This window comes from Phymastichus coffea, unplaced genomic scaffold (assembly GCF_024137745.1).
Source record: "Phymastichus coffea isolate CEN01 unplaced genomic scaffold, Cenicafe_Pcof_1.1 PCOF00028, whole genome shotgun sequence".
NCBI classification, from domain to species: Eukaryota; Metazoa; Arthropoda; class Insecta; order Hymenoptera; family Eulophidae; genus Phymastichus; species Phymastichus coffea.
Genome location: NW_026706839.1, coordinates 1016326 through 1037246, shown reverse-complemented (window position 1 = coordinate 1037246; position 20921 = coordinate 1016326). Strand labels below are relative to the sequence as shown.

The following is a 20921-nucleotide window of genomic DNA, read 5'->3' as shown; positions in this document are numbered from 1 at the left end:
TTAACACAAAACGATGGAACCCTACGAGTCAAGTGTTTCAAAATGTGCTTTGTTTTAAAAGTGAATTGGATGAAAGCAAATAAAGATTATTGTAAAGATTTCCCCCATTGTTTGAAAGTAATTGACTCAACTGCAGAATAAAGCCTTACATCATAAAAAAATAAAACTATCCATAACCACATTTCATTGTCAAGCATAGAAAGAGGCTTTTCAAGGCTTTCTCTCAAACAAATAAATTAATTATGTTGAAGCTTTTTGAGGACATGTTTCACGCACGAACAAAGCACGCTCAACTTTTCCGTTCAAATAAAATTTCGTGAAATCGAGGAAAAATATTAAAACTTTTTTTTCACATTAATTCAAAGTTGTTGTCTTCCTTGCCTTTAAATTTATGAAAATAAGAGTTGATCACTCTTAAATTATACACAATAACTGTACATACAAAGTTTAAGCCTAATTATTAATTTATCTTTAGAGAAAATCATGAAAACTGAGTTTCTAGTCAGTCAGTGACGCGATAGAGCATTCATTCGAGTAGTATGAATCAGCCTTGCTTTATAGCTTGAATTTGCTGGTTTCAGGAGAGGGACACTCTTTCTGTGACGAATTTCTAAATTCTACGGTGATCTTAGAAAAATCATGAAATGCTTTAATATGTAAGATCTGTAACCTTTATAGTTTTAGTTGGTGTGCCAATTTTATCGCACCACACTGTAGTTTTTACTACATTAGTACATTACGATACAAGTGTGGGAAAGTAGATTCTTGTCTCGTGTGGCGTTTACGCCCGGGCGACGCGAGGGTGGAAAGGTACACGAGACGAGAAACTCTTTCCCGAAAATGTGCCGTGCCGTATTTTTTGATACGACGTGTGGAAAGTGCGATTTTCAACGCACGTTTTTTGCCGAACGTGCGGGAAAGAGGCACTTTGCGCACGGAGTGTCGAAATAATTATAAAATACCGTTTAAAATATAATTTTAAAATAAAATTATAAAATATTTTAATAATTTTTAGGCTTAATAATAATAATATTATTTTTCAACAACTTGAAGGGTCGCAACACCTGGTAAATCTCAGTCGTCAATCTTTGTCATTGTGATGGCGCTTTCCTCTTCCTTTTGCATTTCTTGCCAGGTATAAGGATGGACATCTTCGGGTAGTGAACAAATGAAAGCACACTGAGAGAGAGAGAGAGAGAGAAATTTTTCGAGGGGGGTCCCATAACGGTAAACTTTTTAGCTTATTGAACGCGCAGCTATTAGTTGGAGGGTCCTGCAAGTTTAATGTCTTTATGGCTCTCGTCACGCTAAGATTTTTGTGTAATTCCTCCCACGAACGTGACTTCGCATCGTTTTGGATACTTTTGGGATATTTCTCGGTCCCGATTTTGAAAACAAGACACCCTTATATCTTGCATGTCAATCTTCGGCAAAATTGACAACTACTGTCGGTGACCTAAGAGCTTTACAGGCCGGTTCTTAAGCAATGCTCGCACAATTACCTGCAATTATTCTTCCAGCTTGGGCCATTGTAACCTCTCTTTCAATTTCACATACTGACTCGGGTGCGGTGCCTGACATGGTGCTGGCGTGTGCCCAGACGTACGCTGTTTACCTTCCAGAGCTGCTGTAATTCACTTTAACAAACTGCTGTCCTAAATCATCTTTTTCATAAAACAATGGAAGCTTTCTCCAAATGCTTTTTGCACATTTTTTTCCCGTAAAATTTCAACTAAAAAAGATTCCACCACAACGAAAAAAAAAGACAAAAAAGCAGACGAAAAAAAAAAAAATGAAAAAAACAGCCAATTCTTTACAGCTGTAAAATGCACGTCAACTTATTTTTTTAATCACGCGATAAATAAAGCAGTTGCAGATAAGCAACGAGATATAAGTTTGAACCGCCCAACTGTCAACGAGTTTTCAAAATCCCAGTGGAAGCTATCGCGTACCTTTCAACTTATTCTTGAAAGTCAAACTGTTATAACAGCGCTACCATGAAACATTGAAAAGTCGAGTGCCAATCTTGATTTATTCCGCCTATTCATTAATGGTTTGACTTCCTGACTTCCGAGAGGCGTGTTTCCAACAACAAAGGACGGCCTAATCACAAGCCATATAACCCTTTTCACGCGACCCACGGATTTGGTGACAAACTTACCGTCAGCCTGCAAAAGATTTCTAATTTACACCCGTCATTGACTTACAGATTGGTTTGGAGGCACAAGTGCATAAAGATATTTATGACTACTTACACCCAGCTGAATTTTGCTCATAGTTCAAGCCTAACATCTGTGCTCATTTATCTTGGTTTTTCAAGACCAAGATTGTGGTTATAGATTATTCTTTCTACTTCGAATTGGTGCTTATTTCATTTATAAACGTTTTTAATGATTTTATGACTTTTCGTTAGGGGGACACTTTTCCCAAAATAGCTTTCCCATAATGATTATTTTTTTACAAAGCCCAGTATTCTCAAGCCATTTTTTCTAAAATATATTTTTTAATGACATATTTGATCTGATTCTACTATCATATTAAAAAAATATTGTTGTATAAATGTTCTAAGAATAAGTTCATGAGATTACTTCGTATCCATCTTATTCTTTTTCAATCCACATCTCTTCATAATCTATATTCGTGCTTATAGTTCTTCTTTTAATCCTTCTTAGAAATGGAGATGGCCGGATCTGAAATAAACCAGTTTATTCATAATCTGATATTGATCGTTACGGAGTCATTGTTATGTGTAAATCGTTTCACATATCGATTTATGCTCATTCAATTAAATAAATAACACTAAGTATCACAATTTTTATCATCGGCCTAATCTTAAAATAATACGATAAAGTAACCGTAATGCACTCCAATTACATTTATTCAGAAGACATAAATTTATTGACTATCTTTCACTTTTAGATTCACTTTTGGATCCTATCATTTTATAAGAAGGAACAAACGTTTTGGATGACCGTAATTTTCGTAAAACCATATATTATAAGACATTCAACGTATTGTTATATAATACATTTTAATCGTATTTTTATGTAATTTTGCGACATGAGCACAAATTTTTATATATCGACAAAAGAATTTTTATTGTTCTAATTGAATAAGAAACAAATAGAGATAGCGCTGTTTAAATTAAATGCGAAGAATACATGGATTCGTTAAATTACTTTTTTTTTCTACGTGTTCTATGAGGCCCTCGCCACATATGCGCGCGTACGAGGGCGTACAAACGCGTACAAATCGCTAAAAATTTTGATAGTGCCACAACAGAAAATTACTACTATTCCTCGCATGCCCCAAACGAACACACTTACTCCCGGAACAAACGTATCATAACGCTATATTATTGAAGGTTATGATACGTTTGTTCCGGGAGTAAATGTGTGAGGGCCTGAGATTGTAATGCAACTCTTGCCTGGGCCATTAACTTTATTCGCTCTCTCTCTCTCTCTCTCTCTCTCTCGCTATCGCGTAGCGTGCTAGATGACACTAATGTTTACAACATTTTGTGTTATGTCCTTGTTGACATTTAGTATTGCATCAATTTGAATTTTATATTTTGCATCGAAATTTAACGTCCACAATGATTACTAAGTACAGAACTGGTGATTTTGTGCTCACTTTAAAAGTTTTCTTGTACATAGACGGTTTTTTTTTTATTACAAGATTTCGGATATTTTTCTTCGACATTGAAACTGCCGAAATTTGAATACGTTATACCTAATTAGTGTGAGGCTTACGTCCGAACGAAGTGAGGATGAAAACGCACTCGAGACGAGAATCTGTTTGCCGAACATGTTAGCTGCGATATAAATCCTTTCCCAAACCTTCGTCGGATAAATTACAACAATAAAGTCACATAATTTTTTATTAATCAAGAGACGTTTTTATGACTTTATAATTTTGAGCAATTACAATATATTTCTTTCGTTATACATTATCAAATTAAAAAACTGATCGATTTATCTTGAATAGTTCCTAAGAAAAGGTCTATTCTGGTTTGGCCAGCGATTTTGAAGAGCGGAAAGAAATTTTTTCCAAACGTGCTATCTAAATCGGATGATTACTTCCACTTCCTCTACCGTTTCGCCGCGCCACGGTCCGTTGAACAATCAAGCGGCCATCAGCTTTCGACAATTTTTTTAATACATTTTATACAATCCCCAAGCAAACATTTGTTCATGGTACACAACTCGTGATACCGGCCATGACAGTATTTTTTTGTGCCGTTACCAAAACATCTATTGTTTAACAATAAGCCATAACCCTTATTTTTCAATGAATTTTAACAATTTCTTTAAAAATTGAAGTTCTTTCAATCAGCATTCCAAATCATTAAACATATATAAAAATATCTCGCGCGTGCGTCGTACATTTAATTTTGCAACTGAAGCTTCAAAACTACTTAAAAAATTTACAGAGCGCAAACTGAAAATTGTTTGAAAAAAAAAATAGATTTCAATGTATCAATATGAAATCTATCATAAAAAAATAAGTGATAAAATATGATGTTCTGGATTATCTACAGTAACAATTATTTAATTCGTTTATAAGATCATAATTTGTAAACCATTTTATTTACCGATTCTGGATTTCATATCGATAATTTGACAATGGCAAGAAATGATGCGAAATAATTCTTGTAACAACTTCATTTGTTTATTGTTTATTTCGAACAGAATTTCAGTGCTTTTTTTGCTTATATAACTTTCGATCTAATTAGTATTTTTTTATAAAATAAATTAAAATAATAAAATTTCATGATCATAGTACCGGTTATCCGATGAAAGGTAAGTCTCGACGCAGAACGATCGCCTTGCAGCGACAAATCGTCGCGAGAAAATGACGTCGGGTCAATTTTTCTCGCTTAACAACTCGAAAACAAACGCGAATGTGCTATCGTTGCCATCGATTCCACGCCTACGTTCATTTTTCATCGAACAACTGACATTCCGCGGGACTCGCTCGACAAAACCGGAGGTGACTGAACGTCGTTGCGCGCTGCGTTGCTTCACGACGAGACACATCGCCTATATTTTGGCGGGGACTTGTCCTTCAAAACACCCGATATTACAAAAAAAAAAAACAAATTTTTGATTAGCCGTCGTTCTGTTCGTTGCAGTTATTTAATCTGGCATTAATGAGTAGACGCAGAAAATTATTCGTTTTACTTATTCGCATCGCGGCGAATACAGTCGATCCGACCGGTACGAAAGTTACTTGTACACCTTGTATAGGATATCAACGATCGACGATAGTCAGCCAGCCGGACTTGGCCAATTTTCGCAAAGCAAAAGTTGCCTTCGGATGCGTTCTCGAAAGTCCACCTTCAAATGTGTAAACGCGACCTTACGCACGGCATAAATAATTCTCGTCTGCTGCCTGGCGTAACCGAGTTACGCGTTATTTGGCAAGATTTCCCACGTTTCGCGAAGTAATTGGCACGGTTGGACAACATTTGCGAGGCATGATTCTCGCGCGCACAGTCCCGCGCGAAACGCCGAGCGCAATTATTATTATTTTTCTTCGCTTGGGTATCGCGTGCATTAATTGATTCGCCAGGCTCTCTCAGGCAGGCAACGCTGGCCACGCAACGAACGAAAAGGTAATTTACAATCGGCCGGTTCCGTTCGCCCCGACGACGGCGCTCGGGGACAACAAACTTAAATCCGATTAGGGCCTGCTCTTCGGTTTCTGTTGTGGGCTGTCGGCGCGTCTGCCTTGTCACAATATTGAGAGCCTCGCGTTTCATTACGCTCCGCCTATATGGGAGGGTTAAAACGCGTTCCCCCTTCGTTATTTCTTTTTTTATCCCGTCGCCTTCGTGGCCTCGTAACGCGCAAGAGTGCCCATCGAAATGCCATCGGTACAGTCATTGGCGGAATTTGCGCGCGGTCCTCCGACGAGGACGACAAACGGGGCGGGGGGCGCCGTACGGACCGGGAAACCGGGAAAGCTGTGGAAAGTGAAGGTGCCGCTGGCAGAAAAACCAGCTAATACATGCAGGTGACCTTCGTCTGACCCGTCAACGCTCCGCGCGGCATATTAATGGGATTAATAAGCAAGGTTAGTTTGTCGGTCAAGAAGTCGGCATGCATCTCCGCGGGGGGGTACAGCTTGACAGACGGAAGGATCGTTTATTATGCGCGACGGTCGAGCCAAGGCCCCGCTGCACCGCCTCTTTGTCTATAGTCCCTTGTCAATGACCAAGGATTTATTGTGTGAAAAGCAAGCCATCAATTTCGGCCGCGCGCAACGACAGCAAGCCCGCTGCCGAGCGGGGCAGATGCAATGGGGCCCACCTTCGGAGACGCTCGTCCGAAAAGACAAATCCCTTTCGCGCTCGGGCTCCGCGACCAAAGCTGCGCTCGCGCGACGCGGGCGCGCGCCCGCCTTTGGCTTCTCTTCCGGCGACCTCTCGGAAGGACCCTGTCGCGCTAATATATTGCACCCCCTCGAAGACGTTTCCAATTCTTGCTTCCCGCATTTTTTTTTTTTTTTCTTTTTTCCTTTTCGCCTAGCTTCCCAAAAGGAGCACATTGTAAATGTATATGACAGGTCGTCAATTTTTATGATTTCTTTTTCCGCTCAAAGCGTAGTTGAAGAGGCGACGAGCGGTCAGTTTTTGTCTTTCCTTTTTGTTTTTGGTCTTTACGCGCGTCTTAAAAAAACAGATGCTACACAGGTTTTCGAAAAGAATCACCGAGAACGACCATTTCTTCGACGTGGATTTTTTTCGATATATCAAAAAATATCTTGAAATTTTACAACTTGAACGAAACAAAAGTATAAGCGGCAATGTTTCTTCTCTATCTTCTCATAAAAAAAAAGATGCCGATAAAGTGAAATTAGTTTGTTTGTAATTTGATTGGTTGAAAGATAGTCACGTGACAGGCTATTATGCGATAATATAGTTTCCGCATTCTAACCTCCAAATCACACTTTCGTTTCGTCAAAACAGCCCTTGCACACCAGTTAGAAACTATGCTAATGAGTTGTGTGCGCTTATAGAACATTGTTGCAGATTTTCATAGTCGATAAAACGTTCGAGAAGTGTATGAGTACAGATGGCGTGGATTTAATATGAATCGATCGATTTAATCACGCTAACTTCAAATTAAAAACCGACTGATACCTCGGCAGAGAAATTAATTGAACTTTGCTCTAATCGAAAGGTTAGCTTCGAATAAACTGAATATAGACAGAAAAAGATAGCGATCGATAGATTATCACGGTAAAATATTGAACAATGATGTCGGCTTTATCAAGTTACGTACAATATTGAAAAGTTTTTTTGAAAATGCACCAATAACAACCGTGAACGACATCCGAAGTATATTACTTACATTGCGAAGGATACGATTATATAAAACTGTAACGTTTTTAGATCGAGTTTTTGAAACTTGTTGATTTTTCAAGACAGATCTTCGGATGGTAAAACTCGAAACTTCATTCAGAGCATTTTTTAATCATCAACGTAACTGCACATTTATTAACCAACAAATAATATATGAAATCATATGAAATCAAGGTGTAATTTAATGCATATTAAACCTTCGAATTTTCAAATTTGCCAATAAAAGTTTTTATCTGTGTTGGTATGGCGGAACGCGCTAGACATTATAAGTACGGCGAAAAAAATCTTTGACTGCATCCGATCAATCACCGACACTTGACTGCACGTAATTTGCTGCGGAAACCTTTACCGAGATGACAATGACCGGCAAAACCGATGAATTGCAATCGTCTACATCTCGAAAGCTTATCCGTGTAAAATCGCAGAAACAAACGGTAAATGTCGGCCAATAAACTTTAATTGTTGCGGTGTGAATGCCTGGGCAGCATTGGAAAATCTGAATGGAGAGAAAAGAACGGTCGTTATGTGAAATCCAAGGGCAAAACAAACCGCAAAACCCGCAATATAGCCGTCGGCAGTTAAGGAGCCCAATTGACGGCAGCGACAACAAGCGTCAAGCGATATAGTATAGCCCTATAAAAACGGCGAGCGACAAGCGGCCATAACGACGTTTGCGCGGGCATCATTTCTGACTGTGCGAAGGCTAATTCTTCGCGAGCCCAATGGGAAAGAGAGGATCGATCAGCGAGGCGTTTTGAGAAAGCTTTATTACTGTGCATACGGAGCGACGCCGAGCCGGGCGAGAGGAAGGGCTGCTCGGGGCTAATTTATTGTAGAGCTGTAAAGTCGAGCTCGAGCGGCAGGCGCTTTAAATTATCGGCGCCGCGGAAGCCGATCAGATTTTCCGCGCTTCGCCATTGGCGCGATCCCGTGCTGCTCGGCAAACGCTCCGCCGCTAACTCTTGCTCCAGTGTTCGTTAAAAGTAGCTGCGGACGGCCTCTCAAAAGAAAGCACAGGGTTGCCGCGAACTCGGCAAATCGTCGCGTTCATTCCCGCGATCGCTCTTTCATAATCACGAGCTTACGTTCGAATGATTTCGGGCCATTCTGGCGGGCGTCTGGATGTCACTCGTACCCTCCGAGCACTTCTTGGGGAACAAACGCATCGGCCACCGCACCGCTTTAGAGGCCCGCGGCCGACGCTTCAAAGTCTCTACAAGGACGTTCATCGTCGGATATTTTTTAAAAACAAAAACGTGGCAGCAGCCAACGCGCTTTTCCGCTAAAATCCCAAAATTTTTACTTTTTTTCGTTTTCACGGAAAGAACGTAAAACTAGTTGCTGATTTTTACAGTTTACATGCGTTGTAAATAGCGTTTCACTCAAACTCTTAGACGTCGGAATATTCTAAGCGTCATTGTGATTGTTCGTTCATAGGACACGTAGATACACCGGCAATTCTTATCATTTTTCAAATACTTGATCTCTGCAGACTGATTTGGATCGCGAGGTAGATTCGACGTTTCCTTCTGATAAATTTTCCTTGCTAGCTTGCTCCGACAGACGACGCAAGCGGTTGCCTTCGAAAGGAAACGCGGCCGTTCGGACACCTGCTTACGGCAAATAATCGCGCGTCTCGCACGACGTTCGGCACTCGATCCCGGTGACAGCCTTTCGATCCAGCCTACACATCTCGCGTCGCCAATTAAAAGCGCAACGAGGCGACTTTCAGGACCAGCTTCGATGGGAGCCAATAAAAGCCCGCGCAATAAACTCGCGGACCGCGCGCGCCGAGCCTCGATATATTCCGGGAAGCGAATCGGGTCGACAGAGTCCAAGAAGAGGGGCCGATTAAACCCTTCGATCGCGCGCGGCTCTCGCTCATTAAAGCGACCGCGCGAGAGCGAGGCAGAGGTAAATCGGTTTACGGCTGAGGCACAGCGCCCAACTTTTCCGACACACCGACACAGCTTTTGCTTTGATACAGAGAGAGAGAGAGAGAGAGAGAGAGAGAAAAAGGCATAATTGGCGGATATACGTCTCGGTTTTAATGATCGACCTGTAAAAATGTTCTCTCCTACTTTTATTCCTCGTTTTTTACGACCCGTCGTAAAAGCCTTCGGCTCTTTTTCGATATACACACGCAACACACTCGCGGCGTGCACGTAAGACGTTATTCCTTATCTCTCCTCTCTCCCTCTCTCCCTCTCTCTCTTTCTGCATGTCGTCCTTCGTCCGAAAAATCGAAACGCACCGAGGAAAAGGGGGGGGGGGGGGCTTAGAAAAAAAGGACATCGGAAAGCGCGTCCGAGTGGCTCGCGCGACTCGCCCTCAGCGCACATAATACGCGGCCGGATTTATACGGCACCTGCGGGAGCGATAAGGCTCGCTCGCGAGTGTAATGCTGCGATGGGACGTATCATATCTCAACATAAAATTAGTACCTAAAAGGCCCTTCTCAGCGGAACTGCTCCTCTGGCGCGAATAATCCCTTCTCTCGGGCGCGCGCGCGCCAGTCGATGTGCGCTGTTTGCGATCGCATGACTCTCGGTGATAACTCGAGCTGGCACCTTTGTCGGCCGAGCCGATCGTTGCGCGCGTTGTCACCGCGCACAAAAATTAAGAGGCGCTGAGTCGCGCTCCGTATCTCTCTCTCTCTCTCTCTCTCTCTCGCTCAAGATTAGGTCGCTCGCCTCGTCGACGTCGACGCCGCGCTGCAAGCTGAACCCGATATCGGCGCGTTATGTCACGCCGCTACTTGTCCATCATCGTCGTCGACAATAAAACGTTTACGAGCCGAGTGTGTGTGCGCGCGCGCATGTTTGGCCGGCAAACATAATAGCCATAACCATATAACTTCATTTCTCTTTCTCGCGGGAGAATCGTCTGCGCAAATAATAAACGCGCGCGTCCATAAATCCATTGAGCGAAACGGTAGCTGGGGCGGCGCATACGTGCCAATTGATCCTCATCGCTCGCAGCTTATTAAAGCCAAATTGTCCGGAACGTGTGATTTGCCGGTATAATGAATATAAGATGACCACGCAACTCGAATGATTCGCCCGCGATTGCGTCGAAAAGACGTACGACTGACGGGCCGTTCGCGCGGTTCTGCTTTGCGAATAAACAATCGAAAACATACGCGGCATAACGGCACCACCTCTGCGGGATATAATGTTGTATGATCGTACCCTGTATGCTATGATGTTGAAAATGTCTGGAATCAATAAATACAAATACAAAAAAGCCTCGTAAAACAGACTAATGCTCGTTTTGGCGACTGCCAAGTGGGACACGCGCACAATTGTGCACAGTAGCATGGTTAATAATCGACTTACGCCGTATCACTGTGCAAAGTAGCTTGAGTGGACGACAAAACCATGCACAATTGTTCGCACGTCCCGAGAAGTGCCACGAGGAAAAATTTGTACTAGCCGTGATTACCCCTCGAGCAACTGCTCTTAAAGAAGCTGCATATCTTTCGCCAATATCCGGCAAAGGGCGAAAAGCATTTGGCATTTTATTGTTTTCTCAGCTAAACGATTGAAAACTGTTACTCGCATCTGCTCGCGTATGCATATTTTTTCACTTTTTATTGCTCTTTGGATAAAAATGAAGTTCAGCCGAGCGTTTGTTCAAATAAACGTGAATCTGCATGACGATGAATTTATTCAATGCAACAAGTCGGACACAACTCGGAGCGCAAAGGCTCGTCGGAGGCTCTCGGATAACTAACTTTCGACGAAAAGAAAAGCAGAAAGCCAAGTCGAGACAAGCAAGTTTCCACCGCTGATAGATAAAACCGGAGATTTTTGGAATGGAATGGCAAATATTCCGAAAAGCGTAACGAAGGTATTGACATTTAAGAAAACGAAGTCTCTACGGTCTTTAAAGCAATATAATGTAAAGCACATGCGCGGTACCGTGCATCATTGATCACGATGAGAAAAATAAAGCACATAAGAATGGCGTACGTAACTATAAATTTATGTAAAATCAAGCGAAGGTCCGTAGAATCGTATATCGTAGTGATGGGCTCATTGGAAAGGATATGCCATCGAGATGGTCCAGTTTCATCGGTGACGAATCTTTTCGGGTAATTGCGAAAGGAAAAATGTGGGAACGAGGACGATGTTAATTGAGGATCGATCGTGCGTGTCCGTCGTGCATACCATTACATATAGTTGCCGCACGAAGCCTCGCATTTCTATTGCCAACGGAAACTCTATAGATAGAGACTTATCTGTCGTAAATTATAAATTTGATAAGGGTTATTGTTCCGTAATTCTTTGGAATGTCGAGTGCGACGCTAAATAAGTGCAGACGCTCTCAACGCAAACGTATAATCGTCCACGGCACAACAGCTGTCGGTCGTTTCTCGCGTGGCCGTGGTGGCGGAACGAAAAGTCGGGCGCGCTCTCGCGTACTTTCCTCTCGTGAATTGCTGATCTGCGGGGGGGGGGGGGGGCGAAAAAAGAGCGCGAGCCGCGGACGCCGCGCGCGTCCCGAGGTCCTAACTTGTCTAAATCCTTAATCTTTCCACGGTCCGGCGAAAGTTGCCAAGGGTCGTTGAGGAGCTTCTTCGACGATCGTAAATGCGAGCACGGCCCGTTTGTCATCTTTTTTTTTTCTTTTTTCTCATCCTGTCCGGCGATTGTTGGCCCGTCCGCGCTCGTAAAAGCCGTCCCGGCGAAAAGTGCCGTGACCCGCGGACGCGCCCGGGAAAACAGGTAAGAGCCGCGTCGCATAATAGGCCAAGGCCCCGTTTACAAGGTCGTAGAATTAATATTGTTTACTTTTGAAAAGTGGACCCCCCGCAAACTGCACCGCTGCTGCGCAGTACCTTTCTTAATATCTCTGATCCGGCTAACACGTTTTCTTTTCTGACTCTCTCTCTCTCTCTCTCTCTCTCTCTCGCTCGCTCGCTCGCTCACTTTCTCTCTTTCTCCTTATTCTTCGTTCTCAATCGGCCCTAGGGAGCATTTTCGTATTCTCACCAACAAATATATGAAACGTATTACTGACGTCGGTACCCCATCCACCTCGACAAGCTTACCAGCGGCGAGTGGCATGCGGGTTACGTGAAACGATTCGCCCACGATTGCGTCAGAATAGCATCAGGCTGACCGGCTTTGCGAATAACAATGGTTGCTCGCTTGGACGATTGCCTAGCAGCATCACATAAGTAAATAACGCACTTGGTTTGTGACTCTGGCTATCGGTCGACTTCGGCTAAATTCATGGATCCGCTTGGTTTTACATTATTTTTATAGTTGCGCGCGCCGTTCTTATGTGCTTTTTTTCTCTTCGTGATAAATGATGCGCGGTACCTCGCATGTGCGTTCCATTACATTGCTTTAAAGACCGTAGAGACTTCGTTTTCTTAAATGTCAATACCTTCGTTACGCTTTTCGGAATATTTGCCATTCCACTCCAAAAATCTCCGGTTTTATCTATCAGCGGTGGAAACTTGCTCGTCTCGACTTGGCTCTCTTCTTTTCTTTTCGTCGAAAGTTAGTTATCCGAGAGCCTCCGACGAGCCTGTGCGCTCCGAGTTGTGTCCAACTTGTTGCATTGAATAAATTCATCGTCATGCAGATTCACGTTTATTTGAACAAACGCTCGGCTGAACTTCATTTTAATCCAAAGAGCAATAAAAAGTGCAAAAGTTATATGCACACGCGAGCAGATGCGAGTAACAGTTTTCAATCGCTGAGAAAACAATAAAATGCCAAATGCTTTTCAAAATTTTGAAAGCTTCCCTTATAATAAGACAGCTGACTTTAATAAAAATATGATTATAATTAGACGCAACTCATCGATATGTATGAGATAAAGAAAAAGATGGGTAAAAAACGTGAAAACGAAAAAGTTACAACAAAATAACGTAAAGAGTGCCAAATCGCCATTTGAAGGCTTCCTCTTCAAGGCAGCAAACACGCTGCCAACTACATTGGCACAGTACTTTCTCACAAAGAGAAAACAACTTTGCATTAGAAAAGAAAAAAACAACCATACAACAAGAAAAAATGATGTTGTATACTTCTCTATAATTAAAATGAAATATTAAATCTCAATAATTACTTAAATTAATAAAATTACACTTAAACGTAAGAGGAAAATTGGAACAAAAAATCATGAAAAGAAAATTAGAGCAACGTGCAGAAATCATCGAAAAATGCTTCCTGTTGAATGAAGCAACAATTATTCCAAAAGAAGGCCGACTTAAATTTCATTTTCGCAAACTTACTACTCACTCGAGCTAATAATAAAAGGGGCCGCTATCGAAACCAATTAAAGGATACTGGAGAGATGGACAAACGGACGTAAAAAGCAAAGAAGAAAAAATGATATCCAGCACGCGGAACAACCACATCTATGTCGCAGTCGGTGAAAATATACGATGGAGCACGCGACAACTTGACCGCGAGCGAGCTTCTCGTGCGGCTACCAATGATCGACGCAATAATCGAGCAAAACAAGGCGGCGAACAGCAAGAGGCCGTTGTTAAGACAACAAACGTAATAAGCGAGCGTCGTGCTGACGCAAAATTTACAACTATACTCCGTTGCAATCGGCCTTCTTCGGTTTTCTTTTTTTTTTTTTTCGCTGCACCCGCTGTTCAGCTAGGCAGCTAGAATTGACAACGGTGAACAGCGATGCCTCGGTCTTTATTCCCTTTTCATCGACGATTACCACGAGCAAACGAGTTCGTTTTGTTTTTTTTTAGCTGTCTTTTTAAGAGAACGTAAAAGGCGTGAACGTTGGGTTCCCATTGGGCGACTCCGCCTCGAGCGCCGCACTCCGAAAGGCAGAGATGGAGGTCGCGCGCATAATGAGCCGTGACGTCGTATGGGATACTCGTTAGGGGAACACACGGCAAGATGGAAGCCCGCGCATCGCGGGCGCGTTCTGCGGGTTGGCAGCGGAGATGCGCGCGTCACTTTGGCTCGCATCGAAGTTATTGAAGCGGGGCTGTATGTGTATTTCGTGGCAGCCGAGTGATTTATTGTATAGACGGTCATCATAACTTATTCGCTAGACGTTATCGCGGCTTAATCATGAAAATCTGTTCACACATTTGACACCATTATCATTTGTGATTTATTGCCCTCCGAGGCGCGAGCTTCAATAGAATATACCAAAAGCCAACAACAACACTGCATTTTTATTGTTTACTCGTTATTCTACGAGTCGACATTATAATAATCGTCCTGCTTTATCGCAGCATCTCCATTTCTATTCTGACTTTTCGCTCGTGAATCTTGCACGAAAACAAAGACGACCAACTTTTTATTACACATGGATTTATTTTTGCATCGTGTGCACTCTTGTCACAATTGACTCTCGGAAAAATTCGGCAATACAGAAATCATTACTTTTATTTTCAATGTGCTTCTATATTTTACACCTGTGAAAAATGCGAATAATCTTCATATTTCTGATTATATAAGTATAATATAACACGCAGTGGTGAAATCCATATCAGCTCGATACCATATATTCGGTGAAAGTAAAATTGCATTGAGATATTATATGTCAATGCTGTGCGGGCAAGTGAAAATCCTCAAAACGGACGTCGATTTGCTTCTCCAGAAACGTTTTTCAGCAGTTTCTTGGTTGAAAAATCCATTTATTTGTCCTCCAATTGCACCCATGCGAACGATTCGTCGCGAAGAATTTCAAACGAATTCAAACAAAGAATTTGAAGGAAAGAGTAAATGCCCCTACTTTTACTGATAAACATAGACAGCGAGAATAAATCAGCATTGATGAAATATCTAACATAACCATCTTGTCTGATTATATCAATAGAAAAATGTTGACAAGTAATCTGATTAATTAAAAATTAGATGATAAAGCGTCTTTCGAGACATCGTAATGAACGAGTAGGAATACTTAAACTTATCTTTCAAAGTATTTGTTGAAAACTAAGTACACATTTTTTAATAGTTGTGGCAAACGATTGGCTTTATTGAATCCGATCAAGAATTTGCTTGAAGAATGATCATTATAAAATCAATAGAACATTTGAAAAATCAATATGAGCGTTTACAAGATTTTAACCTTATCAGATGGGTTGCCTAAAAATTTGCAGGTATTAGTGGTGCTATAGCATGCAATTGATGAACAAGCACTCTCTAGCCTCTAGCGTTGTTGGCATTGAAAATATCGGCCGAGAAAGAACAAGAGGTTCCATCTGTGTGACGCAACGCAGTAGATAAATACTGCCGCCGATAAAGTAGGGAGTGTTCGTATGGACAGCCGATTGGTGGGTACTTTTGTTTAGCAGCATGTACACCAGACGAACGCGCCTGTCATCGACATTCAAGTATTGTTCATGTTATTGGTGTTTAAATAGGGAAATTACTTATTTCGATTAGATTTATTGCGAGCATTGCGAATAAAAATGATGGAAGCAATGTCTCTGTCAATGCTCGATGAGTGCGTTCGATGACAAATTCTCTGCAAGTTCAAATAAGGTTTGCCGCTTTGAAATGATTTATTGAGCAGAGAGAGAGAGAGAGAGAGAGAGAGAGAGAGAGAGAGAGAGAGAGAGAGAGAGAGAGAGAGAGAGAGAGAGAGATTAACCTCGTCGCGCAAAAATCAGCACAGTTCTGTCAATGGGCCTATCGATGCCGATCATGGAGAAGAGTAAAGTGATGCAAATCGTAAAATTGAAAAACCATTCGCCGACATTCCATGACGTTTGGAGGAAGTTCAACGACATTACGAAAAACATCGCCTTCTCCATGGTCCTCGATCTCTTTCCGATAACTCCTTTGGAAATGAAAACGTTGCAAAATGCGATCCGACTGGCCGAACCGTTCTACCAATTTCCCAGCGAGACCCAGCTGCTGGAGATAATAATTCCTCGTATTTACAATCAAGTGAAGCAAAAAGTGCTAAATACTATAAAGAGCGATTTGCTGAAAGGTGGCAAAGATTCCTCAGAACAAAGAAGCAGAGGCGAATTGACGAAACGAAAAAATTACACGTTGCTACTTTTGCAGAAGTGAAGAGCGTAGCTTTAACGATAGACGGGTGGAACGGGCGCAGCATAGCCGATTACATGTCCGTGACGATACATTATTGGACCGAGGAGTACGAGTGCCGGCACCTGCTGCTGCAGCTGGAGAGCCTGCCGCGTACCTGGAACACAGCTCAGGATCTGTTCCACCTGATCGAGAACGTGCTGCTGAAGTACGGCCTGTCCGAGGAGAGAACCGAGTCCGTTCACATAGTCACGGCAAACGGCAACAACATCGTCAAAGCCATCTCCATGAGCGACAAGTGGATAAGGATACCGTGCTTCGCGCGGCTCTTTCAGCAAACCGTCGACGACGTCCTGCGCAGCTTTCCCCACTTGGACGAGCTTGTGACCAAGTGCCGATACTTGCTGGCCGCCATATGGACCAAGTCGGCCACGGACGTCGAGTTCCACAAGAGCAAGCTCCACTCCAGCTGCATCCTGGACGACATCGTGCCCTCGTGGAACTCGATATTCGACATTTTCGACAGCCTGCTAAAGTTGCGTAGCACGCTGCAGATTTTCCTCGAGGAGGCCGACTTGCCGGCCAAAGGATTGGCCGAGGCCGACTGGGAGACCATCGAGTCGTACGTGCAAATGTTCTCGCTGCTGAAGCAGGCCAGCGTGCTGTTCAGCGAGGAGGCCTACCCGCCTCTGTCGCTCTACCTGCCGACGATCCGCGGCATCCTCGAGCTCATGGAGTCCATGAATCTCAACAACCAGCTGTCGGTCCAGCTGATACGCTCGATCTGCTCGAGATTCGGCCACATCAACACCAACCAGTCGATGATCATCGCCATGGTCCTCGATCCCAGATTCAAAACTCGCCTGTTGGCCGAGGACGAGCAGTTCGCCGTTTTCGACATGGTCAAGGGCAAGATGCTCTCCGTGGATCGCGACGAGCGGCAGGCCACCCGAGGCGACACCGACAGGATCGAGCATTTCGCAGGCATGGCGCTCCGTTCCCCTTCCCTCCGCCTTGTCGCCAAATAACGCGTGCCGTGCTCGTTCGTTCCAGATCAATCGTTGAAGACCTACTTCACCAAGATAGAGACGAAGAAAGCCGCCGACGACACCGACGGCAGGCTGGCAGAAGCGGAGCTGACCTACTACTTGTGTCAGAACGTAGTCCCGATGAACACCGCCATCAACCAGTGGTGGAAAGGCAATTGCAGGCACTTCCCCAAGCTGGCCAAGTTGGCGAGGATCTATCTTTCCGTGCCGGCGGTGCAAGTGTGCTCCGAGCGAGCTTTTCCCAACAAGCGAGGCTTCATCGTTGACAGCCGAGCCGAGCTGTTGACCAGCCAAGTGAACGTCTTGGATCTCATGAGAATCAGCTTTTTGAACTCTAATTTAGGTCAGTTTAGAGACGACGTCGATTTATAAAGGAGAGAAACGAGGTGCAGTTTTTCTCTTAAAGACTATTTTTTAACAATTAGGAAAATTGAAAGTGTGCGATAGAAAACGGGCGCGTTGTCATAGCGTAGTAACAGGTGTTCTCTCGCTTGGAAGCCACGTTACTTCCGTTGCCATGGAAACGATTCCGTAAACAGCGTCGAGCAAATCATGCGTACTGTAGTGAATAAGACCGGGTAAAGTGTTAGTGCCTGTCCAAGTTATTACAATTTAAACAACTTATTTATACGACATTGTACAGCAAATTGCTTAATAAAATACTTATTGCCAAACGAGTCGATTGATTTGAAGAAGCGAGGCGAGCCATGGCAGACAGAGTGCCGCACTTCGTAAGTGGCTTCGGCTCCAAGCCGCAAGAGAAACGAGCAAAGGACGCGCACTTGAATCTCTGCCACAAGAAAGCATACTTCCAACGTCGGTTGAACGACAGCTCGGTGATAACGACGGACGCGAGAAAGAGAGTCAGGCACCAGACGAGCGCAAAGGAATCGTGCGACGTCGACGACGACGACGGCTTGTACTCGTCTCTTGACTCGCCTCTGACCAGCAGAGTCGTCAAGCCGTACCCACTCGAGCATCAGATGGCGTTTTGCAAGAGCGACAATCACGCGAGCCACAAAGTACTGGAGGTCGCGATAAGGGAGGTCAGCGTGCAGCCGCATCACAGCTACAGCAAAGCCCCGCCGGAGATTAGCAGCGTGGCGATACTCTTCAAAAACCAAGCGATCTGCAAGGCGCGTCGACCGTTCAACCGGAAACTGCACAAATTCTTCATCAGCAGCCTGTCCGACTCCAGCGATCTCTCCATGCAAGTTCAGGGGGCCCACGGAATACAAAGTGCCCTGCCGCTTCCGCTGCCGGAGCGGTGCGTCAAATCCAAGAGGCTCGAGATTGATTTTGCGATCGACGACGGCACCGGGATCGCGTACCCGGGCACGCTGGTTTGCACGCTCTCCTTGAGCCTCGGCGACTCGGCCGCGAAAACCGAGGCAGCGACTTACCTGTACAGCCCGCCGACGAACGATCCCAACGATCCGCGAAGCAGCTTCTCGGCCGTCAAGCCCAGAGCCGACACTCAGACCAAACCAGTTCGCTACTTTCTTCTTCGCGATCCGCTATTGTGCTTCCCGTCCACGTCGTCGGCTCTACTCCAGGAGCCGAGCGCAGTAAGTAGCACACGATCTATATACACAGGCACAAGAGCCTTTCTTCCCCACCGAGCTAGCTAATCGCGTCGCTCGTCGGCTTATCGATGGCGCGAAGAAGAGGGGGATGGCCAAGCCACCGGATGTCGTGGTCGCCGAGCAGATGTTTTCCCTGCTCGACGTCTCTCTGCGCAGCTGGTTCCAAGAGAGACGGCCGCTGCGACCGACCTCGGGCGCGGCCCACGTGCCGAAGCACCACGCTGCACGCAAGCAAACTCTCACGGTGACGGTGCTGCGCGGCGTGGAGGTGCCGGTGCGCGAGGAGTCCGCGCTGGTCCAGCCGATCGTCGAAGTGGAGTGGTGCGACGTCGCGGGGGCCACCTCGGCGTCGGAGGGCCCGGCGCCGGTCTGGCAGCAGACCATACAACTGGAGGCGCCGACGTCGAAGATGAGGTAACCGCGCGCGAGCGTGCGATCCCGTCGTTAACCCGTTAACCCGTTAACCCGCAGCAAATCCGCGCCTCTCTGTTTTCAAGCGGAGAGCATTGCGTGAAAATCCGACTGTTCGACCAGCATCCAGTCTGGGGTCTGCAGTGGCTGGGCGAGGCGCGAATCCCGGTCGAATGTCATCGCAACTATCAGCAGCTAGAGCGTTGGGTGGGGCTCTCGTCCCTCTACAGCCCGACCTTCTCGTTCGGCTACGTGCAAGCCAGTCCTGGCTTCTCCTACACGCGCATCTACATGCTGATGAAGATGGAGCAGATGGCCGCGATGAATCCGATCGACGGCGGTTCCATCGACAGTCTGTCCAAGGCCATTCAGAGGTGCCTCGTGGTGCCGTATAAGATCGCCGAGATCGAGACGCCCGAGGAGGCCGCCAACTTGGCCATGTTACTCGAGGCGCTGCCTGTCCATTACGGCCCGCTCACGCCCCGACAGGCGCTCAATCTGAATAAAGTCGACCACTACGGACGATCGGCGCTACTCGCCACGCTTTTGCAGGGATTGGGGTTGCAGTCGTACGTGGTGCTGGGTAAGTCTTTCCGCGCGATCCTCGTGCCTGTTTCTCAGTTTTCAGTTCTTTGCTTTTCCGTTCAGGCTCATCGCAGACGAGGAAATGGGCCTCCTTCGCTCTGACGATCGCCGACAATTCGAGCGCCACGCTGTGGGACGCCGAGAGCGGTGATCACTACGAGCTGGAGGACAATCGCTGCGCCCTGATCAAGGTTTCTCGTCTCGTCAATCATCACAGCGTGAGTATGTCGCGGCTGCGACGCTGAACGCAGTTGTCGCGCTAAGAACGCCCGACGGCTTTCCGACAGATATGGGAAAACGCTCAAAAGTCCGTGGCGCCGGCCAACCTGAAGTACGACACGAGAAGCGGCAAGGACTGGCAGGTATTGATCAGCAATCCAGCGGCGGCGGTGAGCTCGCGCAACCTGCAAACGGTGGAGTTGAGCGTCGCGCACGAGGAGGAGCAGGACGAGCCGAACGAGAAGAGCGTGGCGCAGCAGATGGAGGAGACCCTGCGCGAGGATCTGACGCGATGGAGAGCTGCGCTGGAATTGCCGACGATTTTCAACAGGCACGCCGACGCCGTACTTCGCGATATTCTCACGAAAACCGACAGCTCCAGCGAGACTCCGTTGGATAAGAAGGAGCTCAGGCAGCTCTACCGAGCTTATTACGCTCACGGATTTATCGTGAACGTCAGGTACAAGGATTTGGACGATTTGTCGAGTTTTTTGTCGTCGACGAAAATTCATCTGATGGCGGGACCGATCGAGTTCGCTCTGGTCTGTTACGTAAAGAAGTTGGTCGGCAGGATTCGGTCGATCTGGCTGGCTGTGGTGATTCTTAGGAGCAAAACTTGAATCGATCTGCCACCTCGCCTGAACAAGACTCGCCGCTTCTCTTTCATTCGACTAGAGAGCATCGCAGATAGGTGAAATAAGTACAA

At 45.2% G+C, this 20921-nt stretch overlaps 2 protein-coding genes across 2 annotated transcripts; both read left to right on the top strand.

The window, feature by feature from the left end:
- Nucleotides 1-16014: 16014 nt before the first annotated feature.
- On the top strand, nt 16015-17786 carry LOC131662838 (E3 SUMO-protein ligase ZBED1-like). Its single transcript, XM_058932798.1, has 3 exons — nt 16015-16309; nt 16387-17349; nt 17419-17786. Exons 1-3 carry the CDS (start codon nt 16015-16017, stop codon nt 17784-17786), a joined length of 1626 nt encoding a protein of 541 aa, XP_058788781.1.
- A 323-nt stretch (nt 17787-18109) lies between these two features.
- LOC131675739 (uncharacterized) lies at nt 18110-20858 on the top strand. The gene is made up of 5 exons (XM_058954850.1): nt 18110-18982; nt 19080-19414; nt 19498-19994; nt 20060-20214; nt 20284-20858. Exons 1-5 carry the CDS (start codon nt 18122-18124, stop codon nt 20833-20835), a joined length of 2400 nt encoding a protein of 799 aa, XP_058810833.1. The 5' UTR covers nt 18110-18121; the 3' UTR covers nt 20836-20858.
- Nucleotides 20859-20921: the final 63 nt, after the last annotated feature.